Here is a 22,983-nt window from a genome sequence, read left to right on the forward strand (position 1 = left end):
TCCCTACCACTATTTATCTGTGTTGCTGTGGATGTGCATTATCCTGAATGATAGCTAGTATTCTGTGTCTTCGTACAGCTTGCATGCTGGGTCAGAGAATGAAAGTGAGCAACTGAAGGAGCTTCTGGCACTTTTAAAGGGCGACGACCTAACTCCTGGAGAAAAGGCTTATGTTCGAAAAAGTATTGAACTACATAAACTGGGTACCAATAAGATGCTGCTGGGACAGGTATTATGTGCATGACTTCATAACTCAGTTTTGTCTTCAGTACTATTAAACTCTAATGTATTGTAAAATATGAAGTCTTTTAATTTACAATCTGGGGGACACTGGTATGCCCTGCTTACAGAAATTCATACTGAACTTTTTAAAATTTTGCTACTCCCTTTCCGCATCCCATCAGGCTACTGAATCCACAGGAATTCATATTGACAGGAAGCCGTTTGATGGTGGAACTATCTATTTCATTAATTGCTGTTTTCACCTTATCTAATAACCATCTAGGATAGCCTTGTTCTAAGAAAGCATCAGTTATTTGTCCCATTTGTTGTTTAAATTGCAGTTCATCGCAACAATTTCTTCTGATTCTACAATATTGATTTTTAGGTGTATTGTTTATGCACTTTTTGTAGTGACAACTTTGATAATTTAAGTAGCCACTTGTGTCTAAATCTTTTCTATATGTGACTTACTGCTATATCTAAAAAGTTAATAGAGCTGTGCTTAACATGAAACTGAATTTTAATCCATAAGTGCTAAATTAACACCCCCTTTCAAAACAGAACATAAATAGTTTCCAAATATATTGATCTTTAAAGCGGCCATAAGTTGGCATAACTAGGGGCAAACCTGGTGCCCATGGTGGTACGTAACGACTGTAAAAAATAACCACCATAAAACCTGAAATATTTATGAGTGAGGATAAAGTGCACTAATTCTATTATAAATATTTTTCTCTGTTCACTTAAATCATGGGTCCTCAAACTGCGGCCCTCCAGATGTTGTGAAACTACAATTCCCAGCATGCCTTGCCACAGTTTTAACACTCCCTTATAGGAAAACTGTGGCAAGGCATGCTGGGATTTGTAGTTTCACCACATCTGGAGGGCCGCAGTTTGAGGACCCATGACTTAAATCATTATCTATGTTAAAATAATGTTGTAGTGTCAAAATCCCTCTGTCATGTGGTATATTTGAGTACAAAGCCTCTACATCACAAGTCATCAGAAGGTATTTTGGTTCCCATTCGATGTCCATAATGAATTAAAAAAATTGCGTGGTGTCTTTAATGTGAGAGGAAGTACAAAAACTAAACTCTGAAGGTGCGAATCAACAAAAGCTGCCAAATTTGTGGTTAGGGACCCTATACCCGAAACAATAGGACACCCAGGAGGTGAAGTGACAGACTTGTGTATCTTGGGTAAGTGATAGTAGGTGGCAACTATTGGATGTGGATTAAAAATATATTGATAACCTTTTTAGATATGTCTCCTCCTTCTACAGCTCTTCTTAAAAATATTTTGACAATATTCAATAGTGGGATCACTTTTTAGGGTAGAATACATTTTTTTGTTAAGTTGGCGGTATGCTTCTGCCTAATCACTACTATGCCACCGCCTTTGACGGTGGCCTTAATTATAATCAATTTATCTTCCTTAATACCCTTCAAAGCTCTATATTCCTTGGGATGTAAGTTACTTTTCATTGTTCTAAACTCTTTATCTTTAATTTTCCCACAACATTCGCTGAAATCTCTCAAAGTTAATTAATTGAAGGCTTCTATACACCCTCCCTTGTATTGCATAGGGTAAAATTTCCTCTTGTTGGATTCTTCAGATCAAATATGAACTTTCTTTATCTAAGTCTTCTTTTGTGTGTGTTGTACTGTTTTTGGGTGTGTGTTGTACTGTTTTTGAATCATCAATCAAGGCAAATTAAACCTTGGTGTTTTTTTAAATTTCTAAGTGAAATTTCCCAAAATCAGCTTTGAGGTGCACACCACTGGGTCCAGAGTTACCTGTTGCTGAATTTGGCAGCTCTTAGTGCCATGGTGTCTCCGAAATGTGACAGACGCACATGCACTCTTCAACTTATTATATAGATTTCCATAAAATAATACAGTAATTCACATAAATATACATAAACTTTAAGAAATATAAAAATGCATCCTGTCTCTATCTAGCGCTGTTAATAATTAAATCTTAAAATTTCAACCGGTATGCTCTACCTCCCCATGAAGGTTCAATTATTTAATTATATTTTAATTTCTATTATTCACTCTAGCACAATACAGTACTCTCCTTATCTTGCTCTGGTGTGTAATGCTTTCTAGCTCCTGTGTTCTTTTACAATGCTCTTTATTTTGTTGTGTCTGGACTGGTTGGGATAGGTAGTCTGTTAAGATTCTTTCCCTATTTTTTTTGTAGTTGATTAAGTACAGCTTTTAGTCCCTGGATATTTTCCAAGTTTAAAATAATGGCTGCCTTTCCAGGTGAAACTTGAAGACCGGATGTCATGTGACATTTGTCTGGGAACCATGATACACCCAATCAAATGGTTTGATCCATCACATTGGTCCTGAATAACTTAGCTGTGTGTTTTTTTGTGTTGAGTGTACTACAGATCAGGAAGCCTGTTTAGATTCTTCCTTCACTGGATATCTCTCCACTATCCTTCCAAGAGCCTGAAAGCTGTGGGCATCGGGCAGGTCTGCTGTGCAAATTGGTGTTTCCATTCCTTCTTCATTGCATGCTTTTTTGTCTGGCTCTGATTCTGGTAGTCATTTCAAACTATTTTTTGTTGGCCCTGTTGACAAGCTTTTTTTGCCCCTACGACTTGTTATACCCTTCTCACATCACAAATGCCAGGATTTGGACGCGAGTCCATCCCATTAGTGACCCGGCATTTGCGAGATGAAGCTCACACGGCGACCCGGGTAACCCGTTCACACTGCACGGCGGTCTGACCCCGGATTAACCCTTCTTTTAACCTGAGTTGGATTGCCAGGTTGTTGGACCCAGAATTTTTCAAAAGGCCCTTTCACATCGCACAGTGACCCAGGTCCACCCGACAACAACCTGGGTCTGACCCGGGTTATTTGTGTGATGTGAAAGAGGTATTAGTCATTTGGTGGTGGCTGTGATGATGCTTTGATTATGTTGATTCAGCCAAGGTCTCTTCCCATTTTTGTTGGGAATGGCCATGGATCATGATTAAGAATTGCTGGCACATTCACCAGCGATGTACTTGGCAGGATTATTTGCCTATTTACATTCTAGATTCAATGGGATGATGCTAGATGGACTACTATGAATTTACGCCCTCTTCATGTACAGTACTAATACTGGGTGTTCGATAAAAAAAACAAAAAAAAGGGGTAAAAATATTGGCGCTAAGATCCATCAAACACAATGTCACTGTTAACTAATCTTTTGGGGGTGTAGACCATATACACAACTGCGCACAGACAAGTTACAATGATCTATATAGATGTGTGTGTGTGTGTGTGTATATATATATATATATATATATATATATATATATACACACACACACATACATACACACACACCGCCATGGTTGTATACAGTTGTACGCAGAAGGTTCTGGCAGCGTTTATATAGGGAAATACCCATTCCCATAGACAAAACAGTAAAAATAAATACAAGAACGTGCAGGAAACAATGTATATATTAAACAATAAAATATTTATTAAGCTAAAATACACTGGCCAGTGATATGAATATTACAGAACACACAGTTTTAAAGGATAACAAATATAAAATAATAAAAAGGAAAAAAATTCCTTCAACAGGTTATAAACCAATAGGGTTAGTCCAATGAAATTGATAGGAATAAACTTTTGATTGTAGAGATTGTTAATCCAACCCTAATTAGGTGTTAGTTATTATCCCAATAGAATAGAAGAAATCTATATAGAGACACTATATATTTTATGAATATTTTATTGTTTAATATATACATTGTTTCCAGCGCGTTCTATGTATTCTTTTTAATACTGGGTGTATCTGGGATGTCCTGGCAGTTCCTATCCTTGAATAGTTCTGAAATGCTGTCTTCTATTGTGTGGGTGGTTTTCCTCAGGCTATGGACAAGAGGGTGCACATGTTGAAACTTGGTCATACCCTTCAGTGGTTCAATACTACTGGGTTCAGCTGTCATTCCTAATGGATGTCATAAAAGTGCTGTGGTCGTACTGACTGCAATCAGATTTTTAATGAAGACTCGCCTCAACTGTTTTTTTTACAGCATGGCCTAGAAAATGTGTTTCTATGATTTCACAGGCACTCTCTTACTTGGTAAGTCAACTGGAATTGGGCCTGGGTACACTGGTCTACTCTTTGGACTGGTTTTCATGCATTAAGTCATCGCCAACATGACACAGAATTGGACCTGACCTTAGTTTTATGGATTCAGCCCTGTTTTAGAGCAATCCACCTACTTTACTGATTTTGCCACCTTCAGAGGTTTTTTGTGCTCTGGATGGTTTTCTACTTAGTTCATTATATTTGCCAACTTCATCTCCTACATAATCCCTCCCGCCCTCTCCGGTAAGCCAATGACCATCGCCATTCCTTTAACCTGGTCACTGCATTCAATGCGCATATTTAAGATTTTGCATGTGCTGCTCACCTTCACGGGAACACGCTCCCTTACTCTATTAGACTCTTCCTAAATTGCAAAGCTTCAACTGGAACCTGAAACCCACCTGTTCATTAAAACTTACCCTTCCACATAACCTATTCTTGAGGCCACTCTACCCAATGCCTCATGCTTTGGCCACCCCAACCTCGCTTATTTCCTTGCTTTTATCTACTGGCTACTGGCACCTACCTGTCTCCCAATCCCTCTAGATTGTTATTCCTTGGAGCAGGGCCCTTGTCCCTCATGTTCTCTCACATTGCAAATACATCTCTCACCTACTCATCATCTATATTCACATCTCTTTTCACTAGTAATCATTCATTTCTTCAAACATCGTAGTAGAATGCGGACAACCCTTTGCTTCCTACATCTCAGCTGTATTGTGTAATGAGAATTGTGTTTCTAATTATTACCTGTGATATGTTTTAGTTTTTCAGAAATAGTAATGTCAAGTTCTGTATACCGTGTTTTTGTAATGTGTGCCGTATGTAGGGTGCTGCCTTTATAAATAAAATGTTATAATAATAAGTTATTTGCTTGCTGGTTTATTTATCAGATCTCCGCATTGTAAGTGATTTCCATTGGGTTTAGTAACCTCATCAGATGTAATGGGGAGAAACAAGCTTAGTTTAAATTTTGTGCCTTCCCCTGGTATGGTACCCTCTACACCACAAGGTATACCAGTGTCCCCCATATGGATATATTGATTTGAATGTAATGAGAACTTCCAGAAGTCCCACTAATTGCCACAAACTAGAAGTAACTCTTTAAATGATCAATATAGAAAGATAATTTTCTTAGAAACGCCTCTAATTATGCTTAATCCAAGGTACGCGTGGTTGGTGCAACATGTGCAGCATGCCCTTTTGCTTGTTTAAGCAACCTGAAATTCCCAGTTGTGATTCTCGATGAATGCAGCCAGATGACTGAACCAGCCTCTTTGCTTCCTATCGCCAGGTAATGCCCCAGCATTGGTTTATTAATATTACTTTTTTGGGGTGTCTAATTCTCAACAGATCTTTAGTTTTAAGAACAATAGGGTAGTTTAGGTTGTAGATTATGCCAGTTGTCTCTGAATATGATTGAAGGATTGAAACTGTCTAGTTACTTTCACATATAGGGCGGTATTCAATGTGTGCCGATATTTTCATCAGTCTGGAATGGTATATGGTCGTTATGTTGACATGGGGTTAAGTAGACAGGGTCATTAGGTCAACTCATGCATTAGGTCTACATGGGGAAGGTCGACAGTCAAAAGGTCGGAACTACATGGGCTAAAATTTGCCTGAAAATCACCAAATTAAATAGGTAGGTGCCGATAATTCCAACTGTTGGAAATATCGGCATACTTTGAAACCCTCCCCCCATAGCTTTTTATTCGACTCCTCTTGAAAAAGCTAAATCTGTCATATATCAGTTTTATCCAACTACAGTCCCCTGGAACACAAATATGGCAAGCATTTGCTTCGAGCTTGCTTACTAGTAGTTAGATAGGAATAGAGCTCCGCTCCTATGCAGAGGGGCGGGAGTGCAGACACATATGAATCATAATAACTATAATGAAACCATATATATAGTACTTTTGGATGCAAAGATGCTAAAGCATGATAGTGACACATTGCCTTCATGGCTATACCAAAGCCGATATACTGTATAAAATTGGGATGCTTACATTCTACAGATAATTTATTTGAATTGAAAGTATTTTTGATCGTAAATAATGCTGTATGTAAAGGGGTAGTATACCAAAGTGGGCGCTTCCCATGTGTATGACACCAAAATAAGGATGAAGTGTAGAAAGTAGATAAAAACTGGTCTATGAGATGAAAAGAGAATATATCCGAATACATCCTTTATAGTATCTTCTTTTAATCAGATACTGTAGGATCCACTCTCAGGATGGTCTCACATTCAGGCTGCAATTTTTCATGCGTAAATATGTGTATATTTGCTAAAACTCCTCTTATCTGTAGCTGGATACTTTTAGGAGTATAGTATACCTAACTCACATGTTCAATATATAAATGACTCCTATAACGGTTTCTTTAAAATATGATGTGGGTGGCATACCCATACTCACGATGTCAGTGGCTGGTTAAATCCTATAAAGGTATCTTTAGCTCCCGAATGAAGCATTCACTTATATTTAAATTGTCATAAAAAGGTGTAAATATATTAATGGAAAAATAACGGGAAATGTAAAATTGTAGTGTCCTGACAGTGCTGGAATATAATGGCAGTTAGGCTATCGGATAGTACTGACGTCACATATAGCAGTCACACATCTGGTCTTACCTTAGTCTCTCCCTGGGGCTTAAAATTAGTAACACACTCCTTAGATCAACATGTTTCGGGACACCAGGTTCCTTTTCAAAAATAAGATACTATAATGGAAGTATTTGTATATACTAATTTCATCCTTATTTTGGTGTTATATGCAAAGGAAGGCCCCACTTTGGTATACATACAGTTCTCTATTGAGTTGGAAGGGACAGACTCTTCAGTATTACCAAGAAGCAGCCTCATAGGAGCTCTCCTAAATCCAAATACCTTATTGTTCATTGTAAATAATGGTGTGTTCTATACAAATCATTTCTGACCATTGCAGATTTCAGTGTGAAAAGCTGATCTTGGTTGGGGATCCAAAGCAACTGTCTCCCACTATCCAGGGCTCTGAGTTTGCACATGAATATGGATTGGAACAAACACTTTTTAGTCGGCTTTGCTTAATGGTATAATCATTATGTTTATTATGAAGTTTTCACATTTTATTCTCCCTGCATTCTTTTTAGTACATACATGGTGGTGGGATGGGGGGAACCATACTAGTAATAATCTCCTGTTTATGTTCCCTTTTGCTTTTACTCTTTATAGTGGTGGTGGTTTGGTTTTATCCTTCGGACCCATGGGTAACGCACCTCTGCTGATTGCTGGCCAGATTATTAAATACTATTTTTCCTACAAACATGTCATTCTGATAGATTGTGACCTTACTCATTTATATATCTATGGAGAGTTCAGCTCAAAATAATCCGATCTGGTTTGGTAGGCCACATAGTCAGTAGATCATTGGTTTGAAACATATTATGCATTCTTAGTTTCTATTTTTATGAATGTAAATTTGCTTTATAACTTACTCACTTTAAATGCTGTTTTAGCTTTTATTCACAATCCAATGAGATGCCTATGTTTTCAGATTTGTGACGTGTAGAAATGATTTAAATACCAGAAAAGTGATGCATGGTAACCTCAGTCCGCCCAATACAGCTTCCCCCTCACTGCTCCGCACTCTGTTCTGACCCAGCCCAACTTCCTCGGTCTACTGCTCCATTCAATCCCACTCTGTACCATCCTTCTCTCTTGCTAGGGTTGTTCCCATCTCCCTCACAGTGGGCATAGTTGGAGAGGTGGCACGCACCCTGGTTCCCTCTGCACATGGATGTAGGAAATGAGACAGACTTCAGGATTATTATATAGTTTAAATTTCTATTAATTCAACAAATATTTACATTTATTTCTATGATCTCCAGGGTCACCCAGCAGTTATGTTAAGGACTCAGTATCGCTGTCACCCTGCTATTAGCGCTATTGCTAATGAACTGTTTTATGAAGGTCATCTTTTAAATGGAGTGTCAAGTGAAGACCGGAAAGCTCTTTTAGACTGGTTGCCCACTCTATGCTTTTATAATGCCAACGGCACAGAACAGGTTTGTTCTCAAATAGTTGTATGTTGTGATTCAGTTTTCTTCCAAATTATTATGTTTGTGCATATTCAATCTTCTTCAAATACATAAATATGAGAGCAGATATATTGTTGTATTGCATCTCTTCTTTATACCGTACATATTCCAGTAACACATGTTTTACCTCAGATATGTAGAAGACATGACATTCAGTTACTTTGTAAAATGATTGTTTCAGTGACAGTATGCAAACTTAGAAGATGGACGAAAGCTGTCCGTATTGTCAGGGTGCAAACGCCTACTATTATTTTTATGATAGATTCCATATATGTTGAGATTTTAGGGGGGTATTCAATCCCCTGGCGCTATTTCCGACAGGGGAAATAGCAGTGGGTGCTTATTCAATGCTGTCTTTCACAACAGCATTGAAGAGGCATCTCGGCAGAACGGACTCGACCTTAAAAGCAGTCAGGCCCGTTTGGCCGAGAACGGCCTTGGATTGTCGAGATTGCGACCGTATCTCGACGATCCACGGACGTTTCAGCGAACTCGCCTCTTTTCGTCATTCTGCAGGCGGGATCCCGCTTGTCAAATAACAGTCAAGAACGGGCCAGGGTCACAACTGTCTGGATGTCTAGACAGTCGTGACCCGGGATTGAATACCCCCCTAAATATGGTTTTATAGGATCCAGATTAATAAAACATTGCCTTATACATGTTCTTTTATAAAATGGGGATGTGGTCAATTTACCTACTGTCAAAATACTGACAACCATTGACCGACGGTCAAAATACCGACAAGGTCAAAATACCGACTTGTACGTACTTTACCATCCCAGTGGACATGGAGGAGGAATATAATAGTGTGCCGAGTGCAGCACGAGGTTCATGTCGACCTATGTCAACCTACGGACCCCAAAAAAATATGAAAAACGTGTCTAATTTTTGACCTGTCTATATTTTAAATGTCGGTATTTTGACCTTGTCGGTATTTTGACCGTCGGTCAATTGCTGTCGGTATTATGATCATCGGGATTTTGATTGTAGGTAAATCATACCGAACCCATAAAATGGTGTATATAAGCTTAAAGTAGAGGGCAGTATAGTAAGAAGAATTCATATTTTATTCAGTTTTATTAGTTTCCAATAATACATTTTCCTTCATTGACTTGTATTTAGGTGCAGGGAAACAGCAGCTTCCATAATGTAGAAGAAGCGAACTTTACAGTAAAGCTTATCCAGTCTCTGATCGCAAGTGGGATACAAGGGTCCATGATTGGAGTAATAACCCTGTACAAATCTCAGATGTATAAGGTTTGTTTCTAGAAATCTAGTATAAATCCTAAAAGAGGAATTTTACATTTTTAGTCTAATTTTTGCTCACAGCATAGTATTAAAAAAAACCTTTGTTTAGCAAACCCAGGGCCGGATCGTGACCGGTGGAAGCCCAGTGGCAACAACATTGTGGGGGCCCCACAAGTGATATTGCTGGCAACACAGTGACTGAGTGTCAGGCTGCTGTTTTACATACTATTGGACAGCTGAGCCATTTGGCTGCTCTGTTCTGCTATATGGAGGCTCAGCTGTCAGTCAGTGCAGAGGGGAGCTGGTGTGAGAGGTTTGTGCTCCCGGCTCCCCTCTGCACTGACTGAGAGCTGAGCAACTGTATAGCAGCTCAGCTGTCCAATGGTATGTAAAGCAGCAGCCTGATGCTCAGTCACATGCTGCCATTGAGGGGAAGCTCTGGCAGCGTGGCCTCTGAGTAGTTGGGGGCTATCCCAGGCCCCCCACAATCTATTGCCCCTCCATTAATCTGACCCTGAGTAAACCCTGTGGTGCACGAGAAAAAAAAATAAGCCTGATGGCCTTTGCTGCTCCCGGTAACCTCTCCATATTCTCACTGGGAAGGTCGGTACTGGGAGACGATGGGGCTGTTGGGAGATGTAGTTCTCCCTACTGCCTCCATGGGAGGAGGATTTAAACACACACTGATACTGAACCTTGCCTTTCATTTAGTACCATTGCAGTGCTGTCACAAAATAGCTTTTGTTCTTTCCTTTTTTAGAGCATATTTTTTAACATCTTGGAGTGTTTATAACTTTACCAATTTTTTTTTCTTATTGATTGATTAATAAAATAGTTTTCTCTGAATGCAGATATCCTGTATGCTTAGCTGTGCTGCTCAGTGCGACCCAGTGGAAGTGAAAGCAGTCCAGGTGTCCACTGTGGATGCTTTCCAGGGAGCAGAGAAGGAAATCATAATCCTGTCCTGTGTCAGAACAAGGCAGGTCGGATTCATAGACTCAGAAAAGAGGATGAATGTGGCACTTACCAGGGGAAAGAGACATTTATTGATTGTCGGCAGTCTCTCCTGCTTGAGAAAGAACAAGCTATGGGAGCAGGTGATCCATCACTGCGAAAGTACGTTGAAAGTACTGTATGTTAGAAAGAGTCAGTTGATAAATACAGATTGTAGTTTTGTTTTGAGTTTGAAGTTTTAATATGTAAAACGTTTTCATGTATATTGATGAGTGCAGACAATGGTTTGGATAGCACCACCCAACAGGGTGTCTAAAGAAATTGCCCTGCTGTTATACATAAACAAGTAAAAAAAAGTAATTTGGTACTATAGCAAACTACTCAGCCTGTTAATATACCAATTAATCTATAATATACAAGGGTTAAAAAGGCTATAGCAACACAGAATAAAGTGTTTTCTGGGCAGCTTATACTGTACTGAGTACTGTTTTGTTATTTGGGCGCAAGATGGTTAAATCACGCTTCACAGTCAAAACTGCATTGAAATACCGTTTAAAGACATGCAGTGTGAAAGGGGTTTTAGCTAGCAGACCCTTTTTAGAAACATTTTAAAATACCTGGTCAAAGCCAGTTTTGCGGTCTGAAAGCAGCATTACAGTTATCATTGTGCAACCAGTGGGGGAACTATTTAAGTGCCCAAGTGATTGGATCCCAGCTAACCTGGTGCCTGAAGCTGGGTGCACACCTAAAGATATCTCTTCAGATCAATCTATCTGCAGATATATCTCTAGACAGAAGGCTTCCTGATCAGTCATGACTGATGTCACTACCGGGTGGGCATTTAACATATGCCCGCCTAGTTGCACTGTCAGTAACTGCCAGCTTGTGCAACAAGTGTACATGTGGCAGTCAGCGCATCATCTGTACGTACAGCACAATAAGCCAATATATCTTCAGGTATATAGGCCATTGGCTGTGCTACACCGTCAACATAATATGTCTTTGTACAACCTGGATCACAGACATATCACTGATACACTAACGACAGATCAGCGATATATCGCCCGTTCAATTGATTATGCCAAATGAACTGATACCAAATGCTTTGAGATATCGGTAGCCTTTCTGCCCGATTGGAAGTTTCTGTTCTCCTTCTGCTCACTAAATATTTTAGGTTGAGGTTTTTCTAAAGCAGTAGTATTATAAAATGTGTTGGTCGTGTTTGAAACTCCATTTCTAAGATACTAGCCTTAGCCAATAGTGTTTTTTACATAATTCTTAACTCTGTAAAATACATAACAATGCAAATATATAAAATGTTTGTTTCCAGGGGAGAAGAATGGATTAAAACATACAAGTCAGTGTGATGAAAAGTTAAACAGTATTCTTAAGCTTTACCAAGAGAAGAAAGAGGAGGAAGCTTTCAGGACGCAAAAGAAACCTGCTAAAGCCACATTTGGGAAGGTAAAACTAATAATGGCTTTGAGAAAACCAGCAACATCAAACCACTTTGTTTATGTGTCTTTTCTTGTTATCCATGTCTCTTTATCAAGCAAGCTTCAGTGTAATAAAGATGATATTATATAGATGTAATGGTGGAGTGACAGTAGTGTTTGTAGGCCCTGGACCAAAAGTCATACATCTTCATTATAGACTTGTACTAAATGTAAAGTATAATTAGTCATTCTAGGCAGTGTGCTCTGAGAATTACTTCATTCTTACCTAGCCATCCTGATCCAAAGTAGGTGGTAATAGGATCTAGCAACAGATACCTGCTGAAGCTAAACACATCGTTCAGAAGCAAGCGGTTCTAGGTGATGGTAAGGGAACTTGAGAGCAGCAGTGAATATAGTCTTCTGAAAACTGTCCTCATAACCGGGGCTGAAATCAATCTGGTGATGCCGGAGTCAGGGTGGGGTTTAAAGCAGCATTTTATCAAGGTAAAACCAGACTGCATTTGCATTTAAACAAACAAAACGTTATATCATGCAGCAGTATTAATTGATCCATAAACTGAAGCATAGGCACCTTTCCCAAAAATTACAGTTTCTTTTCCTTAAGAAAACAACTAAAATTTTCTTTTCCTTCAGTGATGAGGATGACAAAAGCTGGGGTCATAAACAATTTGGTAGCTTTTCTAGAATCCAATGAGTCCTTACCTGAAAGTGATTCTATTAAAATGATTCTCAAAGTGCTCATTTCCTAAGATACTTTTCTCATAGAGATTTGTGGTCATCCACACCAGGTGTGAACTGTTTAATTTCATGAACATGAGGACTTGGGTGGCAAATGCCACAATTTGCTTAAGGTGGCCATACACACGCAGATTTATCTTCAGATCAGGCTGGTTGGAACAAAAACATGGTTATGGATGAGAGCAAATGACAGTTGACCATTTGCTTGGAAATGTTGGAAAACTGACAAACTGTCACTCATCCATTACCATGTTTTTGTTCCAACCAGCCAGATCTGAAGATAAATCTTACTAGTGTATGGGCACCTTTAGTCTGAAGCATTTCTGTAGTTGTTCCAGAGTACTCTCATGGCTTTAATATCACTTTGGAGTGGTGCACAGCATCCTCAGTGATAAATACTTTCAACATAAGTTGTTTTTTTTCCTCAAATTAGATGGACAAATTAATTTCAGCCACAGGCGCTCCTCCACTGCTTGTGAACAAAACCTGGACATGGGGTCAATCCCCAAGGTCACTGCTTACATCTTTAGGTGCACTGTAGCTTTAATATAATCACTACTGATCTAACCCTCCAAGCCTATTGACAACGGTAAATCTCACAAATTGCCCCAAGGACGAGAAAGTGGTTGGTTCTCAGCTCCTCCTGTTCATCAGGTCCTGGTTATATTCCGTGTCCAACCTCAGGATGTTCACTGTCATAAATAGAAAATATGCTTTTTGGAGTTCCCTCCCCAATTTTCTTATGGGTTCCATGGTATGAGCTTTTTCACTTGTCCATTCAAGGGCTACTGAACACAGCTGACATTTTTCCTCTCCTGGGTATTAAGAGCAGTTGTAGTTTTTACTCCTATCTTTCCATAATAGGAAAGCAGTATGGTTCTTTCTGGCTTATTTTGAAGCCTACAGAAGTGATCCACGGGTACAGACCATATGGGTACAGGGTATCCTTGGATGTCAGGGATATGTACATTAATTTTCCATATGGGAGGAATACTAGTGCTTTCCAGGGAACACTGTTTATCATCTGTTTCAGCTCTGTCAGCCTTTATAGGAGCTCATGGTTTTTCCACTCTGGATGTTTCTTGGTGTAGAATTGACCCAGGAAACAGTTAAGATATGTCCCACATTGTCGCTTTGTTCTTGAGCCTTTATTTTGACACTGTTCTTCAGAGAGTGTTTCTCCCTCAGGACAAAATGTACTCTTTGCAGTAAAGTTCATGGCTCTCTTTGTGTATAATAGTTTGGAAATCCTTCTTTGACTGTGTGAGGAACAAGGTTTTTCCCACATCTTATTAGTTTTTCCTCTTGAGGGACTTGGAAAGGAAAGCCTGACTAAATTCCATAAAATGTAATGTCTTTAATTTGGGGCATCCAGAGATCTCTATGGGACCAGAACCTGGTTCTGAAGTTCTTTTTTTTTTTTTTTCAACGCCATGCCACCAAGGAGTAAGGCATCACCGATTTCTATGTCACAGAGAATATATTTTATTAAGAAGTCCAAAATTCCCTGTTTTTCCCCTCTGAAATTAATGGCTGAAATGTCCTAGAAACATAGAATTTGACGGCAGATAAGAACCACTTGGCCCATTTGGTCTGACCCTTTTTGAAACATGTTACCTCAAACCATATTTGATCCTTATTTTTTGTAAGGATATCAATATGCCTATCCCAAGCATGTTTAAATTATACTACTGTATTTGCCTCTACTATCTTTGATCGGAGGCCATTCCCCTTATCTACTACTCTTTATGTGAAGTAATTTTTCCTCACATTTCCCCTGAATCTTCCTCCCTCTAGGTTCAGTGCATGTCCTCGTGTTCTTTTGCTCCTCTTCCTGTGAAGAATGTCTCCCAACTGTACCTTGTTAAAACCCTTGATATATTTGAAAGTTGCTATCATGTCCCGCCTTTCCCTTCACTGCTCTAAAGTATACATATGAAGATATTTTAGTCCTTCTTGGTACGTTTTGTGCCATGCACCATTTTAGTTGCCTTTCTTTGTACAGTCTCTAATGTATTGATATCCTTCTGAAGAAATGGCCTCCAGAACTGAACACAGTACTCTAGATGAGGTTGTACCAATGACCTATATAATGGCATTATTACTTTTTTTTTTCCTACTGCTGATACCTCTCCCTATGCAACCAAGAATCTGACTTGCCTTCTTCATTGCTTTGTTACATTGCCTACCTTCCTTTAAGTCCCATGAAATAGTGACAACTAGATGATCCCTCTCTTCCTCAGTAGCTTCCATTATAGTGTCATTTATATTATATTTGGTCTTTGGATTTTTGAGACCCAAGTGCACGATTTTGCATTTTTTGGCATTAAACTGTAGTTGCCATGCTCTTGACCAAACCTCTAATCTACCTAGATCATCAATCATAAATCATAAATTGTTTTACCCTTCCTTATGTGTCTACCCTGTTGCGTACCTTTTATGTCATCTGCAAAAAAAAGCACATTTTACCCTCAATTCCATTTGCAATATCACCAATAAAGATATTAAAAAGCACCTATTCCAAGTACAGTTCCCTGGGGTACTCCACTTGTAACCTTTCCTTCCTTTGACTGTACTCCGTTTACTACAACTCTCTGTTTTCTTTCCTGCAACCATGATCTTATCCAATCAACTATCTTAGAATCCAATCCCAAGCTTTCAAGTTTATTTAACAGTCTGCAATGTGGGACAGTGTCAAAAGCCTTACTAAAGTCTAGATAAGCTACATCTACAGCCCCACCGTGATCTATTACTTTAGTCACCCAGTCAAAAAAGTCAATAAGATTTGTTTGACATGATCTTCCCCCAGTAGTAAACCCATGCTGTTTCTGATCCTGTAAATTGCTGGTTTTGAGATATTCTACAACTCTTTGTTTTAAGAGTGTTTGTTTCCATCAATTTCCCTACTACTGATGTAAGGCTCACTGTTCAATAGTTGCTTACCTCTTCCTTGCTTCCATTTTTGTGCAGTGGGACTACATTCGCTGTTTTCCAGTCCTCTGGGATTACTCCAGTAGCTAGTGACTGGTTGAATAATTCTGTTATTGGTTTTACCAGCTCCCCTTTAAGCTATTTTAGTATCCTTGGATGTATCCCATCTGGCCCATTGATTTATCCACTTTCAGTTTTGAGAGTTCTGTGAGGACTTTTTCCTCCGTAAATGTACTTGTATCTTCCTCAGTTTTCTGACTATACTTGCAACTTAACTGTGGCCCCTTCCCCTCTCTTTCAGCAGTGAATACTTAGCAGAAATAATTATTCATATGATCTGCTATTTCATTGTCCCCCTCAAGAAGACTTCCACTCTCTCTCTTCAGTATTATTATTCCACTTTTTGTTTTTCTCCTTTCACTAATATATAAAAAAGGTTTTCCACCATTTTCTCTCCAGTGTGTGCTTTTGCACATCTGATTACCTTCTTAGCCTCCTTCTGTCTAACAAGATACACCACTTTTTCCTCATTATTCTGCGTCTGCTTAAATTTCTTAAAGCACAATCCCTCCTAATGCTGACCCATCTATGCCTCTCTCAACTGCACTACACTTTTGTTGGTAAGCTGCTCAATCAGAGGTGTGTCACTCAGGTGCCAAAAGGGAGGGATAATTCTGTCTAGGAAAAAAAACATTTTGTATCCCAAAGTGATATTCCTGAGTGAAAAATAACTGCATAATAATCAGATAATACAGAGATCTTGGTTGCATATATCTGCAGATATAGACTGTGTGTATTGTACAGGTAGGACAACGTGCGCAAGAAGCAGCCAGACTAATCCGTAACCTCAGAAAAAAAGGCTCTCCTAAAAACCTTCACCAAAGTCACCAAAAACACAAATAAAGTTACAGACTTATCCGGCGCTTAGTAGCGTATTCCTCTGCCGAAAATTCCTTCAGCATATATTCCACATGTAAGGGATATAAACAAAATCTCTCATGGTGTAGTACCACATGTAACAGGTTTATTACATAAGAGACAATACAGACAATATAAACAATTTAGAACAAATTGTAACAAATCAACATTAAAATGAATCCTCCGTTTGCCAGCATGTAAAAGGGGGTAATTACCAGATCAATGGGAACTGTAGACGTACAGTTCAAATGGGCATGTTGTAATAATTCCCTGGAGTTTTAGGATACCGGCTCTCCTTCTCTCCACTGTAACGCCGTCCTGCTCACCAAGGTCTCTGGAAACCTCCTTCTATGCTGCTGCACAAACTGGGTATATAAGGTGCGGGCTTACACCACCGACGCGTTTCCTCCCCGCCTGGGGACTTTATCAAGGTGTAGATTCCGCCCGCTGCACCTGACTTTTAAAAGGCTGTTAACCAATCCTACTGAAGCTCCGGCAGTGCGGTCGGATTCCTAGACATCTGAATACTACGAGTCCCATAATCCTCTCCGCAGCTGCCGGCTTCCTGTTACTGGCATTGTAACGTGATGTCCAGCGTCCAGGGTTACCATGGCGCCGCAGACGTCTGAATGCAATCTAGACGCTGTGCGCTTCTAAATACCAGCAAAGTCCGTCCCTTTTGTCCAGTATATGTGTTGGAGGCTTTTGATAAAAAGATAAAGACAATGTGTCAATTTCTCACTTATCATGATGATAAAGGAACAGTTTAACAACGAATATGGCAACTGCAGTACTTCAATTGCGAGTGCTAATATTGAAAGTGCTGGGAGAGATAAAGTGCTCAAGTGTCAGAATACATAAAAGAATAGTGTAAAAAATGTAAAAATACCCTTCTCTCTATTATGGCCAGACTGATTAAGCAGTAGCTAAAAGAAGTTTTAAAATTTTAAAATTTTATTAGCAGTAAAATAAACAGTAACATTTAATTTAATAGCAGCAAAATTTTACTAGCAGCAGAATTTAATAGCAGCATAATGGGTTTCTTTAAGATTATTACAGGAACCATTTTATTTCGAAATCTGAGTTGAGACCCCCAGGCATGAGGGTCCCCAACTCATAAATAGTTTTCATTTCGGCTTTTGCCAATGCTGATTTCAGGTCCCTTTGTCTAACACTTTTCTTTATATGTTTAATCCCACAGAAAGATTTAATTCCAGAAGTGCAGCTATTATGATGAACCCTGAAATGTTCAGAAAGAGCATGTGTTTTAACGCCTTTTTGATATTTCGCAGGTGTTCACCTAATCTCGTTTTAAATGGCCTCGATGTTCTTCCAATGTACCATAAATTACATGTACATTCAATAGCGTACACAATGCTGCTGCTATTGCAAGTCATAAAATCCTGAATCTTGAATAGAGTGGTGTTTATTTTTACTTCATTTATTTTATTGATACTGCCTTTTACATGTCTGCAGGCTATACATAGCCCACAGCGGAAAAAAACTTTTGATTTGACCGTTGTCATTTGTTTGTTAGTTACCGTCAGAGCACTCTTTACTAATGTACTTTTGATAGTGGGTGCTCTGCGGTAAATACATTTTGGGACCTCCGGCAGTAACCCCCCAATTACTGGGTCCTTCCTCAGGATTCCCCAATGTCTCTTGAGGCTTTGCTCAAGATTTTTATATTGGCTGCTAAAAGTCGTAACAAAGGCCCATTTAAATGCCTCTGAATCATTCTTTTGATTTTTTTCTTTTGGTTTCAGTAGAGCTTCTCTATTTAGCTCTGCAACCTTATTATTAGTAGAAGATAGTGAATCTTTTTTATATCCTGAGGCTTCAAATTTGTGTTCCATCTCTTTTGATTGAGAATCATATATTTCCTTTTTTGTGCAGTTTCTTCTCAACCTCCTAAATTGGCCTTCGGGGATCGACTTGAGCCAATTAGGATGATGGCAACTGTTGGCATTAATATATGCACCCGAATCCGTCGGTTTACTAAAAAATTTTGTGCATATTTTTTGGTCCTCAACATAAATAGTAATATCTAAAAAATTGATTCTTTCTCTACTGCTTTCGAATGTGAATTCAATATTAAAAGGGTTATTATTGAGGTAAGTATAAAAATTCTTTAAAATCTCCTCTCCTCCCCTCCAAATAAAAAACACGTCATCTATGTATCTTTTCCAGGACACCAGGTTCGCTCCGAAGGGGCACTGGTCCCATATGAATTCGTTTTCCCAGTGTCCCATGAATATATTCGCATAACTTGGAGCGAACCTGGTGCCCATAGCAGTGCCAACATTCTGCATATAAAATTCATCATTAAAAGAAAAATAGTTATGCTCTAAAATGAATAAAACTCCCCTAATTAAAAGGGTCTGTAGGTTTTTATCCAAGTCACTGACAGCTAAAATTTTGGTAAGGGCTTCAATACCATCTGCATGTCGGATAATGGTATATAATGATCGGACATCTGCAGTTATTAAAATATGGCCGTCCTCCCAAGGCATCTCTTGTAACGCATTTAGCATATCTCGTGTATCTTTAAGATGAGATCTATTTTTTTGTACCAGGGGCTGTAAATAATAATCAATGAACTCGGATAGGTTGGCCGTGGCCGATCCTATCCCTGATATAATAGGCCGGCCTGGGGGGTTTAGGGGATTTTTATGTACTTTAGGGAGAATATATAAAACCGGAGTACAAGGTTCTTCAATTATGAGGAACTTATATTTTCTGTCGCTGATTGTTTCATTATTTTTAAATACCGTTAGCACGTTCTTTAATTCTTCTACTATTTTTTCCGTAGGGTCATTCTTCAATTTTCTGTATGTTACTCCGTCTCCCAATTGCTTATAAATCTCCTTGTTGTAATCCTCTTTTGTCATTATAACTATCCCCCCCCCCCCTTATCTGCTGGTTTGATTATTATTTCATCATTTTCTTTTAAGGATTTTAGTGCCATATGTTCTTTATAGGATAAATTGAACTTTTTTGTTTTATTCTCCATTTCTTTTATGTCATCCCCTACCAATTTTAAAAAGGTCTCGATAAAATTACCTTTCATGTGCATAGGGTAAAAGATTGACTTAGGTTTAAAAGGAGTTTTATCAATATCTTGTGTATTGGGCATATCGCTGTTTATGAAGAATTTCTTCAAGCATAATTTTCGTACAAATTTATTTAGATCCACATAAGTATTGAACTTATTTAATGGGAGGGCAGGGGCAAATTTCAGGCCTTTTTCAAGGACTGATATTTCAGCCTTCTCCAATAAGTGATTACTGAGGTTGAATATTTTTATTTTTCCCTCATTATCTGATCTTATATTCGTGGAAATGGGGTTTTCTTTGTTTTTACTTTTGTTTTTTATTTTTATTTTCTTTTTGTGTTTTTTCTTTTAATTCCTCCTCTGCAACCCCTCTTTTTCTTCAATACAGCTAAGGCCTTCGTAGGTTGTGCCCTCTTCTGTATAAAAAATGTGGTACTTGTGGTTCCTCGAAATTTTCTAGGACTTCAAATCTGTTACTTCCCCTTCGATCTAACTGTGCATGGGGGCGATCATCTGGACTATTCTGACGATTTTGATGACATCTTTCCCTACTTTTATCATGTCTCTTTGGAGATAGTCTATTTTCCCTATATCTGTATGGGAACTCTCTATATGGAATATTTCTATCCCTATCATCCCTCTTTTTTAGGAAATTTCCCCTTTTCTCTATCGCATCCTCTCTTTCAATTCTTTCAAAATTAAGCCTTCTAGAGACGGGTTTGAAATGTGGTGTGTTACTTTCAGATATATGGTGTTTTTTTCCCATATTATTCCTCCATCCTTGTTCCCTTCTATTTCTTTTATGTGGTGGTAACCATCTTTCATTTCTCTCCTCTCTATCTTCATATATTTCTCTATGTGTTTCATGGAAATGGGGATTTCTTTTTATTATTGGCGTTTTGTTTTTTCTGCCTTTATTATATTTCTGAGGGATTTTATATGGAATTTTTTTGGGGACTATATATTCCTCTGTGGTATCTTTAACTGATTCAGGGTCCTCATCCCTCTCCCTCTTTTTGTCCCTATTAAATTTTCTTACTTTTCTTTCGATAAGTTGTCTTTCATTTTTCTTTAAACTTATTTCTATCCTATTTTCCATTTCTATATAGTCAGGTAATTTAACGAAAGGTAAAGTTAATTCTTTTAAGGTTTTGATTTCTGCTTCCACTTCTTCTAATTCTCTTTTCCGATCTAGAATAATGAGTTTTATCAATGCAAAGGAACATGTTCTCAGAATGTGGTCCCATTCTTGTATGAACTCCTCTTTTGCTGTTGAAAAGGAGCATTCCTTTGAAATGATAAGACCTTTCGGTATCAGCTGGTGGGTTTGGTACTTTTCTAATGTCACCATTTCCCACCATAATCTACTCTCTCGGAGTAAAACATTTTCTAATTTTCGCATTATACTTTCTAAATCTTCATCTATGAGAATCGTGGAATCATTATCTTCACGGAAAACATAATCAAATTTGCTTTTTCTGTTTTCCCTTATCGCATACATTCCGCTGCACACTGTCACTTCCTATACCAAAGGAGAAAAAAAGAATTCCAATAGACTGTGTGTATTGTACAGGTAGGACAACGTGCGCAAGAAGCAGCCAGACTAATCCGTAACCTCAGAAAAAAAGGCTCTCCTAAAAACCTTCACCAAAGTCACCAAAAACACAAATAAAGTTACAGACTTATCCGGCGCTTAGTAGCGTATTCCTCTGCCGAAAATTCCTTCAGCATATATTCCACATGTAAGGGATATAAACAAAATCTCTCATGGTGTAGTACCACATGTAACAGGTTTATTACATAAGAGACAATACAGACAATAGAAACAATTTAGAACAAATTGTAACAAATCAACATTAAAATGAATCCTCCGTTTGCCAGCATGTAAAAGGGGGTAATTACCAGATCAATGGGAACTGTAGACGTACAGTTCAAATGGGCATGTTGTAATAATTCCCTGGAGTTTTAGGATACCGGCTCTCCTTCTCTCCACTGTAACGCAGTCCTGCTCACCAAGGTCTCTGGAAACCTCCTTCTATGCTGCTGCACAAACTGGGTATATAAAGTGCGGGCTTACACCACCGACGCGTTTCCTCCCCGCCTGGGGACTTTATCAAGGTGTAGATTCCGCCTGCTGCACCTGACTTTTAAAAGGCTGTTAACCAATCCAACTGAAGCTCCGGCAGCGCGGTCGGATTCCTAGACATCTGAAAAATTTGAAGCCTCAGGATATAAAAAAGATTCACTATCTTCTACTAATAATAAGGTTGCAGAGCTAAATAGAGAAGCTCTACTGAAACCAAAAGAAAAAATCAAAAGAATGATTCAGAGGCATTTAAATGGGCCTTTGTTACGACTTTTAGCAGCCAATATAAAAATCTTGAGCAAAGCCTCAAGAGACATTGGGGAATCCTGAGGAAGGACCCAGTAATTGGGGGGTTACTGCCGGAGGTCCCAAAATGTATTTACCGCAGAGCACCCACTATCAAAAGTACATTAGTAAAGAGTGCTCTGACGGTAACTAACAAACAAATGACAACGGTCAAATCAAAAGGTTTTTTCCGCTGTGGGCTATGTATAGCCTGCAGACATGTAAAAGGCAGTATCAATAAAATAAATGAAGTAAAAATAAACACCACTCTATTCAAGATTCAGGATTTTATGACTTGCAATAGCAGCAGCATCGTGTTCGCTATTGAATGTACATGTAATTTATGGTACATCGGAAGAACATCGAGGCCATTTAAAACGAGATTAGGTGAACACCTGCGAAATATCAAGAAGGGCGTTAAAACACATGCTCTTTCTGAACATTTCAGGGTTCATCATAATAGCTGCACTTCTGGAATTAAATCTTTCTGTGGGATTAAACATATAAAGAAAAGTGTTAGACAAAGGGACCTGAAATCAGCATTGGCAAAAGCCGAAATGAAAACTATTTATGAGTTGGGGACCCTCATGCCTGGGGGTCTCAACTCAGATTTCGAAATAAAATGGTTCCTGTAATAATCTTAAAGAAACCCATTATGCTGCTATTAAATTCTGCTGCTAGTAAAATTTTGCTGCTATTAAATTAAATTTTACTGTTTATTTTACTGCTAATAAAATTTTAAAATTTTAAAACTTCTTTTAGCTACTGCTTAATCAGTCTGGCCATAATAGAGAGAAGGGCATTTTTACATTTTTTACACTATTCTTTTATGTATTCTGTCACTTGAGCACTTTATCTCTCCCAGCACTTTCAATATTAGCACTCGCAATTGAAGTACTGCAGTT

At 38.6% G+C, this 22,983-nt stretch overlaps 1 protein-coding gene across 4 annotated transcripts in view; it reads left to right on the plus strand.

Moving 5' to 3' along the window:
• Window positions 1–22,983, plus strand: part of ZGRF1 (zinc finger GRF-type containing 1) — an 82,148-nt gene that overhangs the window by 56,794 nt on the left and 2,371 nt on the right. For all 4 annotated transcript variants that reach the window (XM_083174534.1, XM_083174533.1, XM_083174532.1 and 1 more), the window contains exons 21-27: window positions 79–229; window positions 5,496–5,623; window positions 7,275–7,398; window positions 8,197–8,373; window positions 9,529–9,663; window positions 10,506–10,770; window positions 11,939–12,072. In XM_083174534.1, the coding sequence (XP_083030660.1) occupies window positions 79–229; window positions 5,496–5,623; window positions 7,275–7,398; window positions 8,197–8,373; window positions 9,529–9,663; window positions 10,506–10,770; window positions 11,939–12,072 (1,114 nt within the window). The remainder of the gene's footprint in view (window positions 1–78; window positions 230–5,495; window positions 5,624–7,274; window positions 7,399–8,196; window positions 8,374–9,528; window positions 9,664–10,505; window positions 10,771–11,938; window positions 12,073–22,983) is intronic.

Source organism: Crinia signifera, chromosome 1 (assembly GCF_055691185.1).
Source record: "Crinia signifera chromosome 1, ASM5569118v1, whole genome shotgun sequence".
Taxonomy (NCBI): Eukaryota; Metazoa; Chordata; class Amphibia; order Anura; family Myobatrachidae; genus Crinia; species Crinia signifera.